Source organism: Tauraco erythrolophus, chromosome 7 (assembly GCF_009769465.1).
Source record: "Tauraco erythrolophus isolate bTauEry1 chromosome 7, bTauEry1.pri, whole genome shotgun sequence".
NCBI classification, from domain to species: Eukaryota; Metazoa; Chordata; class Aves; order Musophagiformes; family Musophagidae; genus Tauraco; species Tauraco erythrolophus.
The window spans coordinates 25,776,062-25,802,296 of record NC_141471.1 but is presented as its reverse complement, the minus strand read 5'-3'; the positions used below and the strand labels follow the sequence as shown (position 1 = coordinate 25,802,296).

The following is a 26,235-nucleotide window of genomic DNA, read 5'->3' as shown; positions in this document are numbered from 1 at the left end:
AGTTTCAAACTACTGCAGCTTTTTTCCCATTGGTTACTTTTCTCTTCTAATAAAAAGACAGTAATAATAATAAAAAAAATCAGAATAAAAAATTCAGGGGAGATACGTTCCTTCTGGTTTTCTTTTCTCTGTGCAAGTCACATAGGTAATGGCAACACACAAATAGTGGACACATAGATACTGTGTGACAGCATTTTTAAATGTATCTTTAAAACTTTAGACAAGATCATACAAAATTTTCAACACATGTCAAATTAAATGCCTAAATTATTTAACCATAGCCACTTAATGAACTAGAAAAGCAGCTGTCCTAATCAAGGTGGATTAATGTTAGCCGTTGAAAACTTGAAACATCTTGAAATCACTAAGCTTATTTGAAAATTTACATTTAGCTTATAGAAAGATACTGAGGATCAGCAGCTTGTGTAAATGGCAGTGATAGCTGAAGAGACTCAATCTTGTGGCAAGTGCTCAGCATCTTGCTAAACAAATAGCCAGTCCAGGGCACCGATTCAGCAAATGTTAAAACAGGTATTAAAGTCTAACTGAATTCAAATTAGGCCTGTTGCAAATGGTATCTCAGGTGTGTGCATGGGCTGAAGGGGACGTTTCCCCCAGATACCATGACAGAAAAAGCTATATACTTTTACCAGTTCTTAGGAGGGCAGAAGAAATCAGCTATTATTCTTAAGTCTTTTAAGAAACATGTGCAGACAGGTAAGGCGTATCAATCTTAGAGTCTCATAACATGTCTCCAAAGTCATCATCTAAAACTGCCTCACATTGATTTTTAGACCTTTTTCATCTTTAAGGATGTTTGAACTTGAGATACATATTATAAACAACAATTTTGGCAATCAAGATGCTCTTCGGAAAACCTGTTTTTGGCATGTGATGTGCAATTCAGACACAAGTAAAAGAAAAAAGGGGAAAAAGAAGATTCAAGTGTATTAAACATTGTTCCTTTATTTACGAAATGGAAAAAGAAAGCAATATGACTATTTGATGTCTGAGCATTTATTATCTTCCCCAGTAAATAAAGCCAGCATATCATAGCAGGTTTATGAATGTGCCTGTGCTTTTATATGGCACAATATTATCTTGCAGCATAAGGTTTTGGATAACAGACCAATGCTTTTGTTCAGAATGAGCTCCACCTCCTTTTGCAATATGCAAAGATTGCTTGCAACTGCATTTCTGTTCAGTGTCACCTGCATGCAAAAATGTGTGCAATTACAGCTCCATAACACATGTGGACACAAGCTGTACAGACAGAGATTTTGCATGGGAAAAAAATCTATTTCTATGGTGTATGGGGCTAAGAAGGAAGGTGCCTGCAAAGATGTAGACCTGTGTAAATAAACGGAGCTGCACTGGTTTACACGAGCTGAGTCTCAGCACATTTTCTCCTACGTATTGCCTGTAACCACCCTCTTGAAGGCAAGAGGCAAGCCTGGAAAAGAAACGCCGTTTCTTTGTAATTATAGCCCATTTCTCGTTCAGCAACCGAAATACGGCAGATACTGAAGAAACATTCTGATTCCAAAGAAAACCACAAAGCCATTGTTTTCCACTGAACCATGTCTTAATCTGTTTTCTTTTTCTGATAGCCAATTACTCTTCATGTTTTGCATTGCCAAGCTGGTAATAAGCCAAGCTCTCGCAATCCCAGCCGTGCTCAGGGTTTTGCTCAGAATTAGCCAATTGGACAAGAACATCTTCTCACAAGCAGATGACGATACCTATGTGCATCAGGTTGTGTGACTGGCTGGCCTGACATCCAGCCAGCCCTTGAAAGTCAAGGATGGGGTTACACATTCATTTATTGTTTCCTTTCCTTCTCTTCCCTCCTGCTACCAGCTGGTAGTTCCCCTGGCAAGTGTCCATCATATACTGCTGGGTATTTTTACGACTTTAATCACGGATGAATGGGAGGTTATGTGTCCCCTTTTCTAAAAGAAAAGTTACCAGAGTGCGAGGTTTAACGTCAGTACTTTTTAAAACCTCCTTTCCTGACACACATAGGCAATATTCCTGCAGAAGATTTCCTATATTTTTACAAGATTGCTATTTTTAAATCCTAGGCCTAATTTGCTTGCCCAATACCATATGGGTTTAATGATACAAGGCAAATAACAACACAGACTATGGCCACTGAGGCATAGTGAAGACAGGAGTTCTTTATAAGAGGTAAACACAAATTAGCACCAAATACCTTGTGCCCTGTTATAAGGGAAAAAGGCTACACATGCAGTGATACAGAAGACAATATAGTGAAGTCAGAGAGCTAAAATTGAGCTGAAACTCCTTCAAAAGAACTCTTCAAAAATCCAAAACCCATTATAAAGCATGAATACATAGAAGATTCACTCTGTTTTTTAAAGATTATTTTAAAGGTTAATTCACCTCATACTTGCCTAGCTGAGAATTACTTTCATTTGAAGTTTGGCATGAGACATAAAGGCCAGAAATGAACCTTGTAAAAGTGGTATCAGAGCAAAACCTGCAGACAACAGCAGTAAAATACTGAGTAAATGCTGACAATTTCAGAGAAGATCCACAGGTAGGGAAGCCTGCTATTTATTTAATTAATTTCAGGGGTGCTGAAGAGAAGTGAAACATTTGGAATACTCCTATAATAAAGCAAAGCAGAGGTAAATTCATTAGCAGGATATAATACATTGCACTTTTCTCATTCTATTTTCATGCTGTGTCATAGAAGACAGAATGTAGCACTCAGGTTTCTACTTAGAGTTTCAAAAGAAACCCCTCATTTTCCTCATGAAGTCATCGGTGGGAGGAAAATGGAGCGAGACGGGAGGAAAAGAAAATCTGTTTATTGAAAACTTTCCCCTCTAAGCAAGTACTATTTATTTTATGAAGATGAAGACTTTTGCTCCAACCAGATTCATCATCTGCAACATATAAGGCACCATAGATACTGTGCCTACACAAAATAAAATTTCAGCCACTCTGTTCCATCAGAGACGAACAAGCTGTATTTCAGAGCCAAAGTATTTATCAAGTGACAGAAAGTGACATGTATTGAATAATGAAACAGGAATAAAAGACCAACAGATTTGACTAAACACCTCATTACAGAGTTGAAGTTCAAAATCCAATAGTTAAAAGTACTCCTCCCTCAGGTTTAGCATTGCTAGCTTCCCAAAAGATGTTATTAACACAATGTACCAGAAAGCACGGTTCCTGAGGGTCCATCATAAGCTTAAATGAAAGTGAGGCCTGTTAAAATGTATTATTTCAGGCTTTACAGGACATCAGTGACATGAAGCAAACCTTCAGTTAAAGAACCACAGGGAGAAAGCTCCAAAGCTTCATAAACACTTAACATTAGAGTTGTGGAGGAAACACTACTAGCCTGCATTACATGATACCAGACACTTCAGGCATGTAGTCATATATATGTATGTGTGTATATATATATCTAAAAGAAAAAATATTGCTAGCCTTTTAAATCTTCAATAACAGAAGTAACACTTCCATTTCCATTTAAAAGGAAATTGCCATTTTTCATAGCTATCTGAAATCGCTGAGCCTTTGCTGTACAGCTCCACGCAGAAAGCGAGCATTTCTGGCCTCACCCTTTGACATACCAGGCTGCTGGGCTCAACAAATGGATATTGTTCTCTTTTAATTACTTTTTAATACTGTGCATTATGGCACCCAACAGAGCAATAGCATCCAAGACCAGAGAGGGGTCCTCAGCTTTTTGCAATACGTGTGTCAGGAAAGACATAAGCTTCTGGCTGCAAACCCCCTCTCCTGCTGTGCCACATTACCTGCAGCATGAGGCTCCTGCAGCGTGCCCCTGTCCCACAACCGTGTTTGCAGAGTGAATGCCGATTTACAGATAAAGCAGCATTTAAATGCTGTTGTCCTGCCTATGCAAAGATGTACAAAGTACCAGGAGAACTCTTTGCACATTATTCTTGCAGTGAAATATAATTTTCAGTGTAGCTGGCACCAAGACTAAAGTTCGGCCAACACATAGATTACTCCCTTATGGGGAAGGCTTTAGAGCCTGGGAGGAAAATTCACTTTTATCTATAGTGGCTCTCAGAAACCTCACGAAAAGTGGCAAAGACAGAAATATCTTCCCACTTCAAAAATTCTCTCCACAAGAAATTCAACTGTGATCTGGTTTGACTCTGTTAAGAATGTTATGAAGACAGGTTGAGAGAGTTGGGGTTGTCAGCCTGGAGAAGAGAAGGCTCCACAGAAGCCTTATAGCAGCCTTTCAGTACCTAAAGGGGGCCTACAAGAAAGCTGGAGAGGGACTTCTTGCAAGGGCATCTTGTGACAGGGCATGGAGTAATGGCTTTAAACTGAAACAGGGTAGATTTAGATTAGACCTAAGGAAGAAATTCTTCCCTCCAAGGGTAGTGAGGCACTGGAACAGGCTGTCCAGGGAAGCTGTGGCTGCCCCATCCATGAAAGTGTTCAAGGTCAGGTTGGATGAGGCTTTGAGCAACCTGGTCTGTTGGAAGGTGTCCCTACCCATGGCAGGGGGGTTGGAACTATGTGATCTTCAAGGTCCCTTCTAATCCAAACCATTCTATGACTCTATGATAAGAACAGCAAGTATAAAAGCACAACGTTATATCAAAACTGGAGCTGTAATCAAGTTGATACCTCCAGTGTGGCTCAGGGCAAGGCATGCACAGGCATACTGCAGATTTCTCAGTGTAATCAGCTTTAACACTCAACTAATTCATGCTGATCATCGCCAGGCCTAAGGAGCCATCAATTCTCCCTGGCACAGGGCTAGCTTGAAGGCATTTGGTGCAGCTTTTACTTCTAGACACAATTCAAGGTTATTTACAATGGCACGTTCTCCTTGACACAGGAAGCCTCAAAGTTTGCATCTAGAAAAACACACGCTAAGAAATTATTAACAGGAATAAACTACTAATAAAGATCTTAGCTACTCTATATCAGAAGCCACATATTTACCAATTTTGTGTAGTTTTATTTTGATTCAACAGATTGCCTTAGTTATGTTTCCTATTCCCATGGTTTTACTGTTCAATGTGTACTTGATTGAGGCTTCATCCTGCCTTGCACACATATTACAAGACTAAATAGAAATGCTGAGATTACTGTATCAGATTATTCATCCATCAGACCTAGAACCTTCCAAAAATACCTCAAGCTGCTTGTCCCAAACAATGTCAAAACAGTTTGCTGGATCTTCTCATTTGTGCTGGAAATGATGACGACACATCACTAATTTGATACTTCGAGGCAAAAGACTTGTTAGGTCTTATAGGCTGTAATTACACTTTTCTCTCTTATTTCCTATGATGCAGTTCTTTTCAGAAAGTAACCTCAGTTCCAATATGTAGGAAAAAAGTAGGCATAAAGATGTAATAGTACACTGATTAAACGAAATCACCTCTGCATTAAGACATTTTATTCACTGTTAAAGCTCCTTGAAAAAGCAACCTACTTATATGTGTGATTTCCATTTTATTTGGCAAGTATAGTTTTTTTAAAAGAGATTATTCTCACTTCTGAGTATAGGTGAGGAAAAGAATTCATATTATCAGATCCAAAGCATGGCAATAACAACTTGCAGCTTGCTCATTCATCAACATCTCTCAAGTGCTGGTCTAACTCTGAAAACAGAGTCCCTTGCTATTTTATTGAGGCCTATCACAGTAACAGAACCTGAGAAAGCTTATTAGAAACAGCTGCTGTAACAGAAATAGGGAATCAGTGTATATTACCATTTAAAAACCCACAAATGTTTAAAACAATACAAGTCAGGAAACAGAAGCTTAAAGAGAAAAGTCTTAAACAAACCTGAAAGATCAATCTCTTTTCTTAATCTATCATATACAATCACTTAATTAAGCCATTATTAAACATAATAAACATCAACCATAACAAGGAAGAAACATATGGGATGCGCTGGGTTGCATCTACTCTTACTATGTAGATGTGTGAAGAATGCCAATGGTAGAGAGATGCAAAAGCATTTAGAGAATCTCTCTTTGACTGCCACTTGATAATCACTGAAACAGCATATATACAATGTATTTTAATTTCATTTACATAATAATGGGAAATTACACAATAGGAAATCAAACAGCCATTTAAGAATTTTAAACTGTTAATCACATTAAATTTTATTCACTTTTCCTGATTATTATTTCTTTTGTGACTTTCCTATTACAACGTAACTGATTCCCTAAGAGCCTCAAGATGCAACCTGGACTCTTACGTGCTATGGATGTGTAGTTATGACTAGTAACAACAGTGACAGACACGACACAGTTTGTTGTGTGCAATATACCTTTTGTTGCAAGTTGTGTATTTTAGAAGAGGACTACAGAATAAAAGGATTAGTACGAAGGTGGACTGTACCTTACACCATTTTTAGAAGATTACCCTTTGTTACAAGAAAACCATCACTGTTGGATGTTGAAAGTGAGAACTATGGGAAGACTCTGTGGAAAAGTCTTTTATTGGTTGATCTGTTTCTTTCACAGCTGTGTAAGTGCTCACTGTGTGGGAGTTAATTGTATTAGTTACCTGGTGTAACAACCTGATTAATTTTGTACTTCAGCGCTATTAACTACCACACTATACATGATTCACTGGAGAATGAATGAATTTAATACTTCTGTTCAAACACAAAACCAAACAAGAATAATAATTTGTTTTATAACTTTTAAACAGATAACTTAAATTCTTAATGATGCTTAGAGTACATTAGGAAGGCACTCACTGAAACTATTTAGCTAAGGGTAACTAGACACTTCCTTAGAGTGTCTAGTTCTTAGGCTCTAGAGAGCCTAATTAATTGCCATTTAAAAATTAACTCCGATTTACAATGGACCATAAAACTATCCAAACCAAAATTTTATCTTTTTGTTTGCGGGTTTGTAAAAGACCAAATTAAAGAAACAGTATCAATAAATTATCCCTTGTTATTTCAACACTGTTCTCAATATTTGCAGCTGCAGTTTTAAAGCAGAATTTTAAAATATTAGCAGGCCTCAAAACTCATCCTGGGGTGTATTTATTTTGGCATTTTAACACACAAATAACTGCAAGGATAGGGAAGAGAAGAGAAAATGAGAATATACAAAAGGTTTACAAAAGGCATACAAACATAAGTTTATACGATACACCTATCACTATCACTTTTTGCACTATATCATACGATCCCATATGATACTGTGCATAAAGGCTCTGTTAAAGGAAGCACTGATTTGTGCTGTTAGAAGTCTACTTAATTTCCATAGCAAAAACACTTGCTAAAATTTTACAATAAATGACACAAAGTCTCAAAGAGGAATTTATTGTTTTCAAAATTTCACATTCTATAAGTAAGGAGGAAATTTCATCTCAATAAACGAGAAGCATAATAATTTAAGAAATCAATACCCTAAAACTGGCCCAGAAGTTGCTAGCTTAAAATACACAAGTTGGCAAACAAATGAAGCAATGAGAAACATCACAGAAACTGCTCAGAACTGCTGCTCCTTGTGTACATTGCGGCACAGCTATTTTTTCACAGCAGAGAATTTTCAGGGTATTGCCAAGCGGGCAGAATAACAAAACATTTTACAGAAAATGAGGTATTTTTATATCACAATCAAATAAGGTCTTGTTTTAGAAAGAGATTTTTTTCTGAGTCACTCCCCAAAGCAGTTGCTAAATTCCCTGATGTCCCAACAAAAGAGATATAGTACAAGGAAGTCTGAGTAAAATGAAGAATGCAAATTTTATAAGCATGTTATGAAAGACTTTCTTATGCTCCCCATGGGTCAAAAAAGAATCACAAATAAAATCCTTGCATTTGAAATGAATGGCTACTAACAAAATAATCTTTAAAAGCAAGGGTATGCCCATGTTTGCCTTCTAAATTTATGGTCAGAAGCAAAACAGAGATTGCCAGGTTGAGGGAAGGAGCTGCTCTTGCAATATCTTCCCTGATGGCCACCCCACAGTAACAGAAGCCACTTTGGCTAGTATCTGGGTGACCAGTGGCTTGCTTGAATAAACCCACTTCACAACAGCACAGCTACCAGCAGGCACTGAAGTAAATGAAACCCTTTATCAGTGAGTCAAGAAAAGTTATTCCTGAGCTTTTTTGAAAGGGAACTGCCAAACCCACTGGCTGGATTTCCATTGCCTTACATTTGGAAAGCTTTTCTCCAAAACTGTATAAAAACCTTTCTATAGATTATTTGAAAAATATTAATAGAAAAAATTAGGATCTGAACTTATTACATAATCTTCAAGAATATATCCAGTAAACTGTATCTAGCTTGTGGACTAGGCTTCTGATCCTTGGCTGTATCAGTAATTTAATTCCTGACTCAAAAAAATACCTGAACATTCATCATCAATCCTTTGTTGTCTTAGGCACATTACTTCAGCAATAAAAAACTCACCAGAAATATCCTTTCAAGTTGATCTTGAATGTCTTTCATTCCCGGAAAAGCAGCGACCCCTTGGATCATTTCTACAAAGATACAACCCACTCCCCTACAGAGAAAAAAAAAAAAAAAGTAAGTATGCAACATTAGGAAGATTTCTTATAGATTAAATGGCTAGCAACAACACTTTTGTATCAATCACCAGTATTTAAATAATATTTATTTATTTATTTTTAAAAATCAACACCAGGCTGAAGGACAAGCATGTGTGTTTACTAAAACCAATGTGTACATGTGTACATATGAATACTTCTCAGGTGTTTGAAGGCAAGCGTAGAGGTAGCGGGAATACGGATGGTAGCTGTTGAGATCAGTAAGGGCACAAGGCTGCTCTCTGTTTGTATGAGTGATTCCCAAGCAGCATACTCATGCTCCCAAATAAATTCTGGGGATGTGGGAATGGCAGTGAGACAGCACCCTTGGGAGAAGCCGACTGGGGACAGGACTGCAGCATGGAGGTATACTGGAAAGGCTTGGCATGGGAGGAGAATCTAGGAAAAAATGAGTAAAAAAGAAAAGGGCACATGGCTGCTCATAGCCACTGAACTAAGTTACTGCCCAAATGCAGGTGACTTCTGCAATGGGCTTGCCTGGGCTTTCTTCTCCCCTCTTCCGGCATAAAAGAAGGAAGCCTGAAGCCCATCGCTCTGGGGGGCTGCTGACCCCATCCCCTAGAAGCTCTGGCTGAGAGGTGCTGCAATGGGCTGAGCAGCCACGGGCTCCCTCCTCTACCCGCTGTGACAGCCACCTCCTTACAGCTCCTGCCCCTGCTCACTCACAAAAGGTACTTCACCGGAGTTCCCCTAATCCCACTCAGTTAAGCCACTGGCAGGAGTACTAGGAAATCAGGGGGAAAAAAACACTTGAGACATACTAACTACAGCACAAAGAATGAATTCTCAGAAGCTGAGGAAAGCTTCTGTGACCTTAACTCAAATTCCAGATAACCTGTGGACTTCCTGTGACTGAAAAGCAAAACAAATTACAAACTTGCATTCGCGTCTGGATGAAGAGACTCAAGAGTTGCTTGTTCCCTCAGCAAACAAGAGAAAACATTCTCCTTGGCTACCAATAGGATGCAGAATTTGATTATATATTTTAACTGGTTCAATTCCATTCTTCTACATGTATTTTTATATGACTTCTGCATGCAAACACCTATGTATGCTGTATACCTATGTCTGTGTAAGTAACCACACAAAAAACCCCACCTTCAATCAAAGCAAATGTCAATTCAATAACCCAAAATATATATCAAAAAGAACCAAGAATTTGCAAAACTAACTACAGTACCACCTCGCTCTGAAACTGAGAGTTTGTTTCCATGTCAGAAAATCCCAGTAACAACCTCTAATTTAACTTTGTTTTTAGAAGTAAATTATCTGGAACATAGCAATTACATACCTTTTCATTGCTTATGCATAGTGATGATGCATTCAGAAAGTAGCATTTAATTTTATGGATATGTGTGCATATATTGGTGAGAAAGTGGTTCTAGAATGAAACAACTTAATGAAAATAGATTGCATATTTCCATTACAGCCAGGCCTGAGTATTTATAAATACCACTTAACTAAGATTATCAGCAGATGAGCCCTGCTTTACTCATCTCTGAAGGCTTTTACTGCTACTGAATAATGAAATAATTTTACATTCCACGTCAATGAGACTTGATAGTCAAATTTCTTAAAGAAGAAAATTAAACATACATCACTATTTTCTAATTCCATATCCCAAAGCATAGATATTAAGCAAAGTTTCTCCTTAGGCATTGAAAAGTGGAGGAAAACTTTGGAAAGCACAGTTCTGGTCAAATTTTAGAATAATTCAGGTGCTTTTATAAAGAGAGGTCAAAATTTATGTTCTATATGCTTCTGCTGGTTACTGAATGAAATGAATTGATTAAACTGTCATTCATCATTTAGTCTGGTTAGTGCTTCATTAGGCACAGATAGGCACAATACATCTTAGTCAAATACTTATAAACGGTATCAGGATCTCAGGCAAGGAAAAATTCAAGATTTCAGTCTTTCTTTATTCAAGATGAGAAATAAAACAATTGAATTTAGACTAAAGAAAAGAGGATTAGAGTTCTACTCTTGCAACCAGAAAACAAAGGTTTGATTAAACCAGTGTATCATTTGAGGGCATGTACTGCTATTTTCAGAGAAACTTCAACTAGCTGTTTGAACAGAAATGCTGTAAAGGCAACAAGACCATTTTTCCAAAGTTTATATTGTTTCACATAATCTATTTACAAAATTTTCCACTTCTAGTGGGTCTGACACAAGTATGAGCCAATAATCAAGTAAGAACTGCAAACAATACTACTAAAGAAAAATTTCCTGCTTGGAAAGAAGAATCCTATTACGTGTCTTGGACTCTTGTGTAACCTAGTACTCCATTTAGTCACAAGCTGATGTGAGAGTGAAGAAGTACTGGAGTTAAATAAACAACTAATACAAAAATCAAAAGGTTATTAAAATCATAAACAACCTTCAAGGTTTCAGCTGCAGGACTGCTGTTCCCTTTGGCCCACTTGAAAACTAAGTTTATGCTTGGTTTCAAAGCATATGGTAGTCAGCACATTAAGGAATAAGTCCACAGAAAGAGAAGATGAAATGAATACTAAAAAAAAAAAAAAAAAGAAAATAATAAGGAAAAAACCAAATGACATTCAACTGATAATAGCAGCCATAATAGCACGTAAAGACTTCAAGATGGCTGGATGGTATTTTAAATGTCTTAGTGGTATCAGTGAATTTTAGGCTCAAAGCAAGTAGAGACTGATTATATAACAGGATCCCTGAGTCACAAATCATAAGTGCACACACACTGAACCTGAAAAGAAATAAAGCCTCTACAAGGTCTTGAAATTTAGTCTTGTTTTTGTAGACCTCACAAACTATTGAACACTTTGAGAGATTTTTGAGCAAAGTAAAAATTATTTTTGTGCCAGAAATGGTTTGCAAGGAAAAAATAAGAGAATGATGTCATTCTTGGCTACAAGAAAACACAAGGGACAGAGAACGTGAGGACACTCTATTTGAAATTATGTAAAATGAAGGACAGGGAAGAACTGACTAGGATTTTAATGGTTTCCAGAACTGTAGGTAGATCCAAGATGGTGTAACTAGAAACAGGAGAATGCCTTTAGGAAATAAAAATTTTAAGGTGAGTGTCAGAGAAACACACTTAACAATTGGGCTATACCCCAGCCTCTCAATGGACTTGAAGCTCCACAGTTACAGTCGCGTAAAACTAGACAAGCTGAAACACTTAAGAATACTCTTCAGGGAACAGACGTGCATTAGCAGTAGGGTGGGTAAGATGATCTCACAGATCACTCCCATCTCTAATGTCTATGACCCAAAGATTATTTCTTGAAATATAAAATACAACCAATTAACTTGGCTTTAATGTGCATGCATCTCCATGGGTATGTTATTTATGTACCATTTGTGCACACCCAGCATACGATGCCATTTTCAGGCAGCACTTGAGAAATAATTTGTGACAAAAGAACATTAGCTTAACATATTTCAGTGTATTCAGTTCATATTTTCCTACTCTCTTTACAGGACTTCTGATTTGAATAAATAAGCCACATGCTGCAACTTCATTCAGAGATCTTTCCAATGGAACGGCATAGGATAACCTTGAAAAGTAAAAGTGACAGCCATTGAATGTTGAAATGGGTGGCTTACCCTCTGATGACAAAAAGCGTGACTAAACCTATTGGTGTACTGATGAGACCATATGTGGCCATACCATCTAATACTGCTCTTCTATTGTCCTGCTTAATTTCCTGAGACTTTGGCTGTCACCACACAGCCTTATACAGAGTAAGAGTTAATAGCACAGCTAAATGAGTTAGTCTTGCACTTGAATCGACATAGTAAATGAGCCTGTAAAAATGAAGTTGGATGCCTCAGGAAACTGCATTTTTTTTCTGCAGCTTTTATAATTCAAGAGGGTATTCCCTTAAAATTAATTTTCTTACTGGTTAATTTGTTTTATATTTTTGGTTCAATAATTCACATTCCTGTCTCCGCATAACAAAGATCCTTACTGTGACAAGAAGAGTCGCCAACCTATCTGTACTTGAATATTGTAAAAAAAAAAAAAAAAGCTTTGATGAGGCATAATCTATAAAATATTATTAGGGTTGTTTCCTTCAGTTAAGATTCGGACTTTTCTTGATGGATCCATAAAAGAGACTACAGACACACTCTGAAATGAGAAGTTATTTCCAAACCAAGTTTCAGTTTATACTTAAATCAAGATTATAAAAAGCCCATATGCTTACTATATGTTTTAAACTGTTGAACTTTCTGCCCTCAACAGATATGCTTTCTGTTCTGAAGTCTGTTCTCAGCATGCACGATTTGGCTTCAAAAGGGGAAGGCATTTTATGAAAACCAAGTAATTGCTTCCAGCAATCCTCCTGGTGAGATTTCTGAAATTCAGAGCAACAGTAGAGTTTTCATTCAAGTTTCCCAAACTATGTACAGTTTGTCTGTTAAATATATTAGAATTTAAAAAAAACAAAAACATCCCCCCACTCCCCCAAAATCCAACTGCTTATTTTTTTTACGGATTTGTCACCAAGAGGTAATACCGGAACCTCTTTCCTAAAATTCACTAATAATATGCAACATGTTGGAAAGGCACAGAGATTTTTATCTTGTCTGATTTATTCAGAAAAAAAGTCACGTTCCTATGTGATTCTGCTTGTGAACAGAACTACAAAAATTTTGGGGGAAAGGAATAAAAAGCAAGGGACTTTTGTCTCCTTAATCGACCAAAACCTGATTTAGTTCTACAGTGACACACTGCCAGAATATCAGCAGATGTTGAACATGGTCGGAATTTGTCTTCCATGACCACTCCACTTTGATATGTGAAAAGTAGCATACGATGGGAGATACAGTCTGACCAAAGAACGGGCAATAATGCAAACAGATTACAGTTCTCACATGAGAAGTAATGAGTGGAGAAAAATTTCCCTTTCATGATGACAGAGAAAATTAAAATTTCTGCAGAATGCAGATGTAATGAATGAAAAATTACTTGAAAGCGTGATGGTTCAAAGTACTTCTTTACAGTCAGTCTTGAAGCAATTGTAATTACAAGTGAATAGGGTGCCCATGTTCTTGCCTGTGTCATTGAACTACCTAGAAATAAAAGCTTCAGAAACTGGTTTGCAACTCAACTCTCTCTAGCAATGCTGTTTCTACATTAAGAAATGTGACATTCATGAAAGATTAAAATGTATATGATCCCTTTTTTGAAGAATCTTTCTATTAGACTCACTTGGTCAGTAAAAGCAGAATGCAAAAAAAGCTCAAGAAAATAACCTTCAAACTTGAGCAACGTTTTGCCATAAGATATTTTCCTGTTGAACATGTTCTTCTCGGTTTTCTTTTCTGGATCCAGATACCTTTATAAGGTATTTTCCTGACATACATGAAACACATTTCCAGCAGTGGAAAAGTGATAGTAAATCTAATGTTCGAAATAGATAAAAGTAGGTTTTAGACAGGAACTGAAATGCCTTTCTAATAACTACAGATCAAGACATTTCCTCACACATAGTGTTTCTACCAATTCAACGCTATGCAAATTTTCCAATTAAAAGCCTAATTCAGCAGATAAAACTTTTGAAGAACTCACTGACAACGAGGTAAGTTTAATTAACAATACCTTGATAGTTACCACAATATCCTCACCTTAATATCTTAATCCTACAGATTAGCACTTCTTTGGCGTGCAATCATAAAGAACATTGAGGGCAAAAGAACTAGTTTACCCTATGCTGCTTTCTCTCTTGGGCCCCAAGCAGTATTTCTTCTGGGTGTACTGAGACTTCTGCTCTCGGGTTTCTTTCACTGCCAACTGTTTACAGCAGATACAGGATAAAGATGCCTTTGTAATGTCCCCTGTGTAAAAACATAATTTGGTGCACCTGTGTCTAAAACAAGATCCATTTTTATTTAATAAATATCTTAATTACTGTCATAGGTCTTCATTGGTCAAATATTCATGAAAGCATGCATGGAATTACAGTGAGAGCTCAAATCTGCACTCGGAGCAGGTTATGTGTGGAAAGTGGTGTGTTCCTGAAAATTCCATTTATTTTTCTAACAATACGATAAACAAAAAAACTCTATATGAAGAGCTTTTCCTAAATTAGAATTGAAATTATGTATATCAATCCAGATGTTATAAAGTTAAATAACAGTGATGTAATAAGCAATTTCATAATATTTGACTGGCCTATTTTTAAGTAATTTCTTCTGCAGCGCTGAATATAGCTGATGTAGTTAAAAAAAGTAAATCTAAAATATATCACAGCCTATAACTTCATAGGTTACCTGAACTGTGAATAAGAGTGTATTTGTTAAAAACAAAACAACAGGATATGCCAAAAATCTCCAGCTGTTAGCAAACATAGTTTAAAGCCAGCTGCACTTCAAAATAAAATATCCCTAGTGACTTCCTGATGTAAGCAACCCAAATGTAGCAGTACATGCATTACTAGAAGCAAAAAGGATCTATTAACCTGTTTACATTGTTTCATTTACTAATATGTTACTCTTCCTGTAAGGAACAAATACAATAGGTTCATTTGAGGATTTTTTTTTCCCTTACGTTTCTGTATCACCCATATATGGGTTTTAGTAATTCATAAACCTTTTGTGTATTGAAGCTTATTTTCCTTGTGTTGCCTTTCAAATGACTGTAAAATTCAAGGATTAGGACAAGTTACACCAGAGGCAATGCAAAGCCATTTTCCTAGCTACTAGTAAGTCCTCCTCAAGATAACAAAAAAAAAAAAAAAAGGTATATCAAAGGTTATCACAACTCTTTGATAAAGTCTTGGGTAGTATAATACATTCTCACAATGCCGCTGTATCAAACGCTGTCAGCAGTAAATCACAAAGCCCACTGCATCGATTTCCATCACAGCCTGACACCACTAATGCATGTATGTCTTCATTAATAATATTTTACTGCCAGTGGCTATTTAAAATAGAATGCAGGAGAATGTAAAACTGCATGTGGATCATTAGCTTTTAGTTACTATCCTAATGCCCTACACCAGCAATGAAGTGTAAAAATAGCCCGCAGCCTCTGCCACCTGCTTCCCAGCCACTGTCCAGTGGTTAGTATTTGGACTCCCTTTTTATGAAGCTGGTCTTCTACTCAGTAGGAGCCCCGCTTTCCATTCCTTAGGAACCACCATGAAATGTCATTTATCATGGCTACAGTAAAGGCCCTCTGTCTTTTTTTTTTTTTCCTAAATGGAAGAAACAGCTGTGCTTTCTACCTCGATGTTATTTAAATATTTAGTGAAGTGGCTGCCTAGTTTTGTCATCATGTAGATCATCAACAAGGACACATGAGAGCACAGACTATCTGCCATAAGGACATAATACCAGTAATTGCATAAAAATGCTAATGCTACAAACACACTTTTGATAACAAATTACCAAATTACCTTGGAATCTGATGGTAGGTGGGTTTCTCTGTGTCTCCCTTCCTCCCAGTAAGTGGTTTTAACATAATTATGACCCAGCTACATACAACTGTTGTATAAATAAAGTCCCAAGCCTGCCTGTGCTCCAGCAGAGCTCACTGTTAGATGTGCTAAATAAGCATAAGTGACCTTAACATGCAACTACACCTCTCTCAATCAAACTGGAAGCACTGTCTCAGACACAACAGCAAAGCGGGAAGTAAAAACCTAAAGCTCTTCTGTCACATACAATATACATTTGCTCTAATCTGATTTCTGATGTGCCAGCAGCTGAGCCTCTACGTAAATTCCTGCCGTGTCAAACAAACTGTATCACTAAGGCTTTTTTCTAAGCTTTTCATACTTCTCCAGTTTGTACAGGGCAGCAAAAATTTGTAAGTGCTACAAATCTAGTACAAGAGTAGTATGACATCATTTTTCTTTTGAAACAAAACACACCACCTCTATCCCTGAGCACTTGGATCTTTTTTAGACCTATATGAAATGCTCTGTATAAGAGGACCTAATTTATTGATATCATTGAAGATGTAATTATTGTGTTCTTCCTCAATATTATTGCATCATTTTAAAAGTCCTGACAAAACATGACCTGGATTCTTGAAGCGGCATTTTGAGTCCTTCCTTGATCTTCCCTGCTGTCCATGTAATTTGAACAGAAACACATGATTACAAAGGGAATGCTCAGTCTGCATTTATAACAGATTTTAAATGCTCCTATTAGCTACATGGCTTAATTTCATCTGTATCACAGTAACACCACATAGTTTGACTGGCCTTTTTAATAGCTCTTTTACTAAAATCATTATTGGGAGGAATGTTAAAATATCTGGGTTTAGGAGTTATTCAACTTTTGAGTGAACCATTTTCCTTTGTGGAAGAAGTTTCAGTGAGAATCAAAAATGTTTTTAAATCCTTTGTTCAAGTTAAAAAAACAACAATGAAACAAACAACAACAACAAAACAAACCCTTAATTTCAAAGTGCAACAATTTTTTTTAATTAGTGGAAAAAAAATAATTCCAATGTCTCTTTTGACTAAAAAAGCATTTTAGAGGACTTTTTGAGCAGTTTACTCTATTAAAGCATTTAAAAATTTTCTTCAGCAGTTTCCATATATTCTCTCATTCTCTTTGTACTTCACAAATTGAGACATGTATGTACACATATACACTAAGACGTGGGATTCTCAAGAACTGAACACCTGTAGACTGAACTGTAAGAAGCTGAGCAGAAGGAACTATTTATATCTCCCAGTTATTTCCACTCTCTGAAGCAGTTGTCCTGCCTCACCCAACACAAGTCAAGCTTGCTGAGAGTGTCAGAGGTGTATCTGGGAAAAGAAGTGACTGCAAAATGTCAGGAACAGATGCCATGAGGAGGTTGCATAGAGTCTGTGAAGACACCAGGTTGAACCTGATCTTTGGGAAAATAGGACAGTTTCAGGATAGATGAGAAGCAGAGATGCAGGGGAAAATTACTTTAGATCTGTGGGGTGGAGAAGGGTTTGAAGAAAACCAGACAGCTGACACAGAAGATGCTGTCTTTGCCTCTCTGGTGCAGTTGCAATATTGCAACGTTCACATTTGGAGATGTTTGTTCACCCTTCCTTTCCTTTTCTGCATCTTAATTCACCTACTGTTACCGGTCAAGGAACTATAGCAGCCAGCGGCCCAGTTATATTAAATGCTCTCTTTAGTATTCGATATTCTAGTATTTATACTCTGTAACCTCCTCAGACGAAACAATCCTGCAGCATCTAACTCTTGACAGGAGTCAAGACTTAACAGTGCTACAGGGAAAAACTAGATGAGATTTTCAGAAAAATACAGTTTTTCATCCCATGTTCTCTAATCTCAGCTACAAGACTACACACAGCCTAGTCATGCTTAGTTCCCTTCTTCAGCAAAAAAAATATTCCTGATAGGTCATCAGTTTCAGTACTACGCTGCAAGATTACCTTGACAAATATTATTCACCTACTGTATAAAAATATAAGGTCCTTTCAACTTTATCTTACAGTTCCCTCTAGATTTTAACATAATCATAATTCTAAACTTGGGTGGCCTGTATTAAAGAGAGACATTTCAGCAAAATACAAAAAAACATTACATGTTTCTGAAACTTGCTCAGTATTTTTTTTTCCTCAAATGAAATGAGTTGTATAGATTTAAAAAGTCAAATACACATGCAAAAAATATTAACATCTTCCAGAGCATGAGACTTTCTTTGTAAGGTGAAGGGTTTTCTTCCACATTTCTGTTTCTGGAATCAACATGCATTGCTTCTACTAATATAGTTGACACTCTTACTAATTACAGAATTTGTACAGATTACAGAGATTCTGCGATCTCAAAAACTACAGGATAAACAAAGAACCTGCATCTTGGTTTCTAACAGTAAAAAAGCCAAACATCATCTTTGTTCAACACAAGACTAAATGATGTTATCAAAAAGGAACAAGGTGGTATATATTGCACACATCAAACCGCCTGCTCAAACCTGCAGGTCTAAACAAAATCTGTAGGTTTGAAAAAAAACTATTCAGTGATGTGTCACACACTGATTTACTGCTAACAAGCAGAGCAGATAAAGAATTGAGGCGGCATCCTCGCATCCAGAGAATCCTTGCTACAGCTGGGCATGGTGAAAATCTACCTTCTGCAAAACAAGAATTGTATCATATCAAAGTACCACATTTACTGAGAGCAGCCCTGAGGAAGACTTGGGAGTGCTGGTTGATGAGAAGCTCAACATGAGCCGGCAATGTGCGCTTGCAGCCCAGAAAGCCAACTGCATCCTGGGCTGCATGCAAAGAAGCATGGCCAGCAGGTCAAGGGAGGTGATTCTGCCCCTCTACTCTGCTCTCGTGAGACCCCATGCAGTACTGCATTCAGCTCTGGGGTGCCCAACATAAGAAGGACATGAAGCTGTTCCAACAAGTCCAGAGAAGGGCAATGAAGATAATCCGAGGGCTGGAGCACCTCTCCTATGAAGACAGGCTGGATATAGGTTGGATAAGGCTTTGAGCAACCCGGTCTAGTGGAAGGTGTCCCTTCCCATGGCAGTGGGGGTTGGAAGCAGGTGATCTTTAAGGTCTTTCCAATCCAAACCATTCTATGATTCTATGATGAAGACTAGAACATTCAAGCAACAACTCAGTCTCTTGCAAAGCACCAATGGCTCTTCTAGTGGTGGGTCAAGAGCAGGTATCAGCTGCCAACTGGTGGGGTGTCAGGAGGGGATTCCTTTAGGGAGATACTGAGTGAGCCACAGAGATTACTACACACAAGTTTTTTAATCTGTACCACTAATCTTGCCACATGCAACATGAATAAAAATCAAAGCTAAAGTACCTACATAGAGTCTTGTGTAAGGATTCTATACTTACCACATATCAAGGCAGGTGGAATATTCTGTTGATCCCAGAAGGACATCTGGAGGCCTGTACCATAGGGTTACCACTTCATTGGAATATGTATGACTGGGAACTGATTTAGCTCTTGCAAGACCTGTGAGGTAAATACAAATAAATTAATGCGAACAAAACAAAGACATAGTTTGCTGTATAGTTATGATCCTAAAAGGACATATGTGCACACACCAATGACAGTATGTTGCAAGGGTTTTTTTCTTCTAGTATTGGAATAAGTTATTTAATGAAAGAATATGGTAGCATCTATCATTTAGTACCTGGCTAAACAAAGCTGTGAGTATTACAAAGAAATAATAAAATATGCTTTTCATAATGACAACCACAGGCCCAGGAGAGATGCAAAGTTACACTGTGGTATACCTAAATGAAAGACAAATAAATAAAGATTTTCAGTTCCATTAACTGCTCATCCTTAGGCATCGACAGTCTTTCATTTCAATGCTATTTAGAAAAAGGAAATGAAAAGGAAACTCCCAGACAAACAGTGCCACAGATGAGATTTTGGTTTTTTAGGGGAGCCTGAGGAAACCTTCCACAGTTTACACTGCAAACCCCAGCCCGCTTATTCAAGTTTATATCTGAAAGTAGTAGACACACTTACACATTACCATTTAAATAAATATTAAAATTGCAGTAATACATCAGAAAATGGTATGTGCAAAATTCTCTCTCAACAAATGTATATTGGCAGTGCACCAATCTCAGAAGCAGAAACCATTTCAATGACATCTGTGGTCTACTAAAGATACACTATTTACAACAACTGTCTTTTAAGCCTGTCAGTCATTTAAAATGGATTACGGTTGTGTAGTAATGTGAATTATCTCATGTAAAATTGGAAAGATTTTAGGAGAGACCCTCATAAGCTAAAAACAGCAATAGAGAGCATACTTTTCTAACAGTTCTCCTACAGAAGTCTTTCTCCTCCAGGAAATGGAAAAGGATTTTTGGGGCCATGGTGACTGTTCCCATAATGGGCCCGCAAGCACCTTTTCCAAATAATCTGCTCCTATTTACTGCCTTGAGACTACCTGCTCCCTTACTGGAAATACTGGACATGCACAAGTAATGGAAATCGTGAGAATGCACTACTGAGTTTGTGTCTTCCTAGGCAAAGAACTACCAATTTCCCTTTCACAAAACAAATGAAATTACAGGTCATGTCTTACACCTTACAGAAACCCAAAAGCAAAGTCATACACTCAGAAAGAAATATGCAACATGAGAATTCACATGAAAGTGCAAATGAGAGTCCTTTGCACCTTTATTCTTAATACACTGGAGAAGCTATTTAAGAACAGTTAATCTCAGTGAATATATCTCCATAGTAATGATGGCAAATCTCACAGTAGATTGCATTATCGGCTGATTACAGCAATTAGACCAGTGTAGGGGAATAATTTGACTTGTATGTCAGAATTTCTCCTAAAAAATATTACTTTTCAAATACGAATAACCTTTTTTTTTTTTTAAGTGTTCAGACCTCCATCTCTTTTATGCTTGTGCACTTGAACATCAGCTTGATGAATAACTTGGCTGACACAGACAACTCAGGGTTGGCTAGGTACAGCCCTAAAGAGGCCAGAGGAAAGGTCACATCATATGTTCTGCAGTGCCTCTGCCTCCAGATCAACATTTTTGCTTCTAGGAGATCAGAAACCATCAAATGCTCTAACTGGTGAACAGTTCTTATTCCTAGTCCAGAGAAACCTTAAGTTTGAGTTTCTGAGCACTGATATCCCCCATGACTAAACTGAAACAGTAGTCCCTGAATTTGTGGATATGGAGCTACTATTATTAAGCTAAATAAAAATTATGAAAGGATTTGAGAAGCCTGGATGGTGAATGCCTCCATCCTTCTTTGCCTGAGTCGCCCGTTAGTCTTGCCTGAGTAAGACTGAATTTGGTCGCGTTGATTTTCTCGCTAATCTTCTATCTAGCTTTGATAGGAGAAAAGGCATAGGCAGGCAGGGAAAAAGAATTTTTAAGAAGCCAGCAACATCATATGATTTGGAGAAACCTGTCAAAAAACTTGAGAACTTGTGGGGTGAAAAATGAACTCAGGCCTCCATGATACGTCTTTGATCAAGAAATCTCCCATAGAGGGAGGAATGAGCACCCAACTTTCCATATGAGATATCATACTGCAAGTAAAACATCCATGCTTGCCTGTCAGTTTCTGCCACTTTACTGGCCAGGATGGAGCTCAGAAAGTGCTATAGTTAGCCCAAGCACACTTTTCCTCCTCTCCTGAGACCATTCAGCATGGAATGAGTCCTCCTGTCCTGCTGGGACTGCTGCCCATCTTTTTTCTTCAGTCCACTGCTTCTAGATCTCTTCCACCCTCTAATCTGTTCTAGGTTAACTGAAATCCAACAGTCCATTCAAAGTATGGCCCTTTTGGGCTAATCCCAGCCTGTTGGACAACTAAACATTTTTCTTTAATCTGCTCCTAACTCCCAAAACACCATGAAAGCCTCATTTGAGGTTAGCTGCTACATCTCGTTTCTCAGTTATAAGAGGATCATTACCGGAATGGAGAAAGTTAGAAAAAAAACCTTAATTTGTAAAAGCAAGTTGAGGCCATACATTGGCATCAGACAGCACCACCGGGTTTACGAGGTTTATAGGTACCGGTCATGTGTTTTAAGTTGCGGCCAACTGGTTTCCTAGTTGGGCACATATACTATTTTAGAAACTAAATGGCCCAGTGGAAAGCAGGAGTGAAAAACCAAGGGTAATACTCACAAAGGCTAAAATTTGGCAGAGGAAAATTTGGCACAGTCCCGCTGTGCAGTCAATCGCTCCCCCTGTGCAGAAGCAAAAGGACTTGAATTTGGCTAACGCCCTGGAGGAGCTGCTTTGTCTCAGGGAGGGAGCAAAGTTTGCTTTTCCTGAACGACATGCTGCGTAAAGAAGGCATTTGCAATTATGAACACTTTCACTTGAAGGCTCAAAATTAACGTAAACATCTCTCATCACACTTCAGGCATGAAAAAACAATCCTCATCTTTCAGATATATTTACAGTTTAAAAAGAACGCTATCAAAATATATATGTGAAAAACTAACAAGATACTGCATTTCTTGTTTTGATGCTCCAGATGCAAATAGATGACAGTTACCAGGTTGGTTTTTATTTTTCAGATATCCTTCTGCAAGAAGATTTGCTACATATTTTATACCCTTCTGCACATCCAAATATGCTTACTCATGCAAAATTTATTTAACCATATCCTTCAACTGAAAGAAAACTGAAGGGTAGGATTAATTAGCACAGCATGTTTGATCACCTTCTTTAAGGGTTCCCTGTCTGTTTCCATGGTTACACTACAGGAAGAGAGACAATCTTATTTTAAAAAGACAGAGCTTATGGGGATCATCAAAACTCCAAACCTGAATGGCCAGTGTGCATAAAAGCCAAAAGGTAAACTGAGAGATCACCAGGTGAGTCCTAATATTTACATATTGCTGCTTAAGCACTTTTTTTGCCTGGGAAGGTGGAGGGAGGACCTCCTGACAAGCAGTGAACTCCCCTCTGGTTCCTCTGTTTTCCAAAAGATAAAAGGTCAACACATGTCCTGCTGTTGCAGTCTTATTTTAAGAGAAGGAAGCCAAGAATAAGGCCCAGTTATTAAAAGTCAGGTCGTGTCAGACCCACTGGGGAACCTGTGTGTAATTATGGGAAGAACAGACGTTGTTTAATGTTCTCCAGGCACTTACTTCTATGGCCATTATTTATCCAAACTGAAAGGAGAAACTGTAAGGCTTGCACAACAGCATCTACCTGCGCTGACACACAAAGCACAACTTGCTTTTAACTCATTCATTAAGCAATGGCTCAGGATATCCTGCAATGCCCTGTATTTAAAATACAGGGTGAATGATCTATGCCTATGTATGTATATGTCTTTAAAAACACAAAACCTCCTGCTGCCTCCTACTCTGATTTTTTTTTTAAAGTATTTTAAAAGTAAGAAGATATTTCCTTCCTCAGTAAACACAATTTTCTCTGCTTTGCCTGGCTTTATCTTTTATCTCAGACTCAAAGGTTGTATCTGATTTTACCTAGCATCAGTTATTGACAAAACACATTGCATTGATTTATTGTAATTTTTAAATTGTATTTGGCTTTTACAAGAGGCTGTAGCTATATTCAGACTCAAGATCTATTCAATACACGCACCTTTAGCTATACAAGCACAGATATTAATATTTGATATCTCTTTAGCTGCAGGATAGCTTTCTAGTCAAGTTCATATGACAATCAGGATGCCTTTGTTCACAGTGAATATGATTCTGCAAATGAGGAAACCAGTCACAACTGCAAAAACAGGGGCTTGCCAATCCTGTGCATTGTTTCCCTTTCTATTATACCTTAAATGTGTTGAGCTGTTTACTATTTTGATTTAGACATATCAAAAAGAGTTCTAGCAAGGCATACTGCAAAAAAAGATTTTTTTCTTGCTGTTTTTCCTCGATTCAGATTCTTTTCATACTTCTTTAGCCTCCTGTCTTGTTTATTTTAACAATTACCTAGAGTTTGAGGTAAACGGCTTATAAATCTGTAACTACAATTCAGTAACAATATTAAAATATTGTTAATGTATTCTATTGTAGATCATGGAACTGTCAACTTCACTTAACCTATTTACTCAGCTACTTATTTTCCAACAGAAGCATATTTATTCAGTGAATACCTGAATGACAACAAACCAGAAGTAAAATAGGTGGAAACACTGACACTGCTTTCAGTGAAGCAGTCAGCTCTGTAACACAGAAGTCAGTACTTGGCAATCAAAAGCATCCTGCAGCCTTTAGGTCCCTCTTGCTGTTTACCTGAGCATGTCTCTCGAAGATGTTGCTGTACCAGAGCATCCAAGTTAAATTCCTTTCAAACAAGATAAATTACCTACGATATCCTATGTCCGAGTTCTAATACAGCCACTAGATTCTGGTGGCGATGTTCATTTATAAAAGTTATCCACTATCAGGGAAAGCCTAATTAGGTTCCCCAATGAATATTCTTAAAATACACTTGAACAATGACTGGTCTTCCAAATCAGAGTGCAGGAGTCAGTCTTCAAGAGACACAGAGCAGTGAGTAAGGCAAAAGGCATGTGTGCCTCTCAGTCTATCTCTTTTTTCCAGCTGTATCAGTTGTTCTAATAAAAGAATATTTCTCCCTGCAAATTTTATCTCATGTATGTCTTCAGACAATCACTTACATTTGATGATAATTATTCTGGTCTGTGAATGGAACTCAATTTGACAAACACAAGTTAGAGAAAGGAGAGATGCAGAAACACTTTTTTGCTAACAGAAAGAATGACAATACCTCTTATGAAAAGTGTTTTTTCTTTTTCCAACCACTCCAGCATCATCTCTTTCGTCATCTCTTTCATCTGCCTCCTAAGCCACCCAAAGGGTCGTAGGCAGTGGAAAAGTGGGATACAAGAAAGAGCTCAGCTGTTGATTGCATATTAAAGATCCCTCTGATTAATTTGACTGAAAGCCATCCTAGCTAAAAAGCTGTTTATTTCCCTGCTTTAAAATCCTCATAAAAAAATTTGACTAATTTTGAAAAATCCCACTGATGTTGAACATGTACTATGACTGTCAAATTCATTCATTTTCCATTAGCAGAAAGGAACACACTAAAAATTCTGTTCCAATCAAAAAGTGGTATGGAAGTGCAGCTGAAATACATGTTCCATTTTCAACACTGGGAAAATATACCTATTTCCATGGCCTTCTGAGTATGTTCAAACTGCCTCTGCTAGTTTGGAAGCAGAAAAATATCTGTGGGCAGGAATAAAAAAAAAAACACAAACCAAAAACAATCTGCACCAACACTATAAACATACACACAGATGTGAAAGCTAACAGAACTCAAGGACAGCAAGCAATTTCACATCAAAGATAACTTCTGCGTTAGTGAAAAGACCTGGATTCATTATGGATATGGTATACGTGCTCACAATACATTAACAGTTGACTGATTTAAACCTTGCTTTCCAGACTTTGAATTTTCACTTAATGATCCTTGGTTTGTTGTCTCACAAAAACAAAAAATCTATATGAAGATAATGCCCTCTACTCCTAACAACGTCCCAGCATGAACACACCACTTTGCTAATAAGGCTGTAAGTGAAAATGTCAGAAATACTCATTCCACAGTGAAGTTATTAGGTTTGAAGCAAAGAGTTAACAACGGCTGAGCAGATGGTTTTAAATAGGGAAGATCTGCAAAGCGCAGGGAAGGAGTTCTAGAAAGGATAAACAGGCAAAAAATAATTCTTCACTGAAAATGAGAGGTAATGCGTCTGAGGTTATTTTAATATTGCCCAAGAAAAGGGAGAAAACTGGGAAGCAGTCAGGAATGAATGAGCCCATTCTGGACAATGATTTGAGTGTAGAAGAAGAAGAATAATTTAAAAAAAAAATTACATGTAGACTTTTAAGACATATGAGCAACGAACTTGCTGAAGACAAGAAAGATAACAGACCACTTTCCTACAGTTTTAAGGTATAAATGTTTCACAGCCATTAGGATTGTCCCCTAACAAATCAAAAGAATTCAGAAAAGAAAGATAAAGTGATCCAGGGGAAAACGTTGTACAGAGACAAACTGAGAGCTATGGCTGTCCAATTTTGTGAAGTGTAATAGCCCATTAAGCACTGACCACAGAAGTTAACAACTTACTGCAGGCTATTGTGCACGAAATTAATGATTTACTGTGATCCTTATCTGTACAACTAAAAGCAGGACTGAAAGAGCCATTTT

At 37.5% G+C, this 26,235-nt stretch overlaps 1 protein-coding gene across 3 annotated transcripts in view; it reads right to left on the bottom strand.

The window, feature by feature from the left end:
• Positions 1-26,235, bottom strand: part of CDK14 (cyclin dependent kinase 14) — a 266,293-nt gene that overhangs the window by 56,619 nt on the left and 183,439 nt on the right. For all 3 annotated transcript variants that reach the window (XM_086614579.1, XM_086614580.1, XM_086614578.1), the window contains 2 exons: positions 19,405-19,525; positions 8,430-8,523 (listed from right to left, as the gene is read on the bottom strand). In XM_086614579.1, the coding sequence (XP_086470705.1) occupies positions 8,430-8,523; positions 19,405-19,525 (215 nt within the window). The remainder of the gene's footprint in view (positions 1-8,429; positions 8,524-19,404; positions 19,526-26,235) is intronic.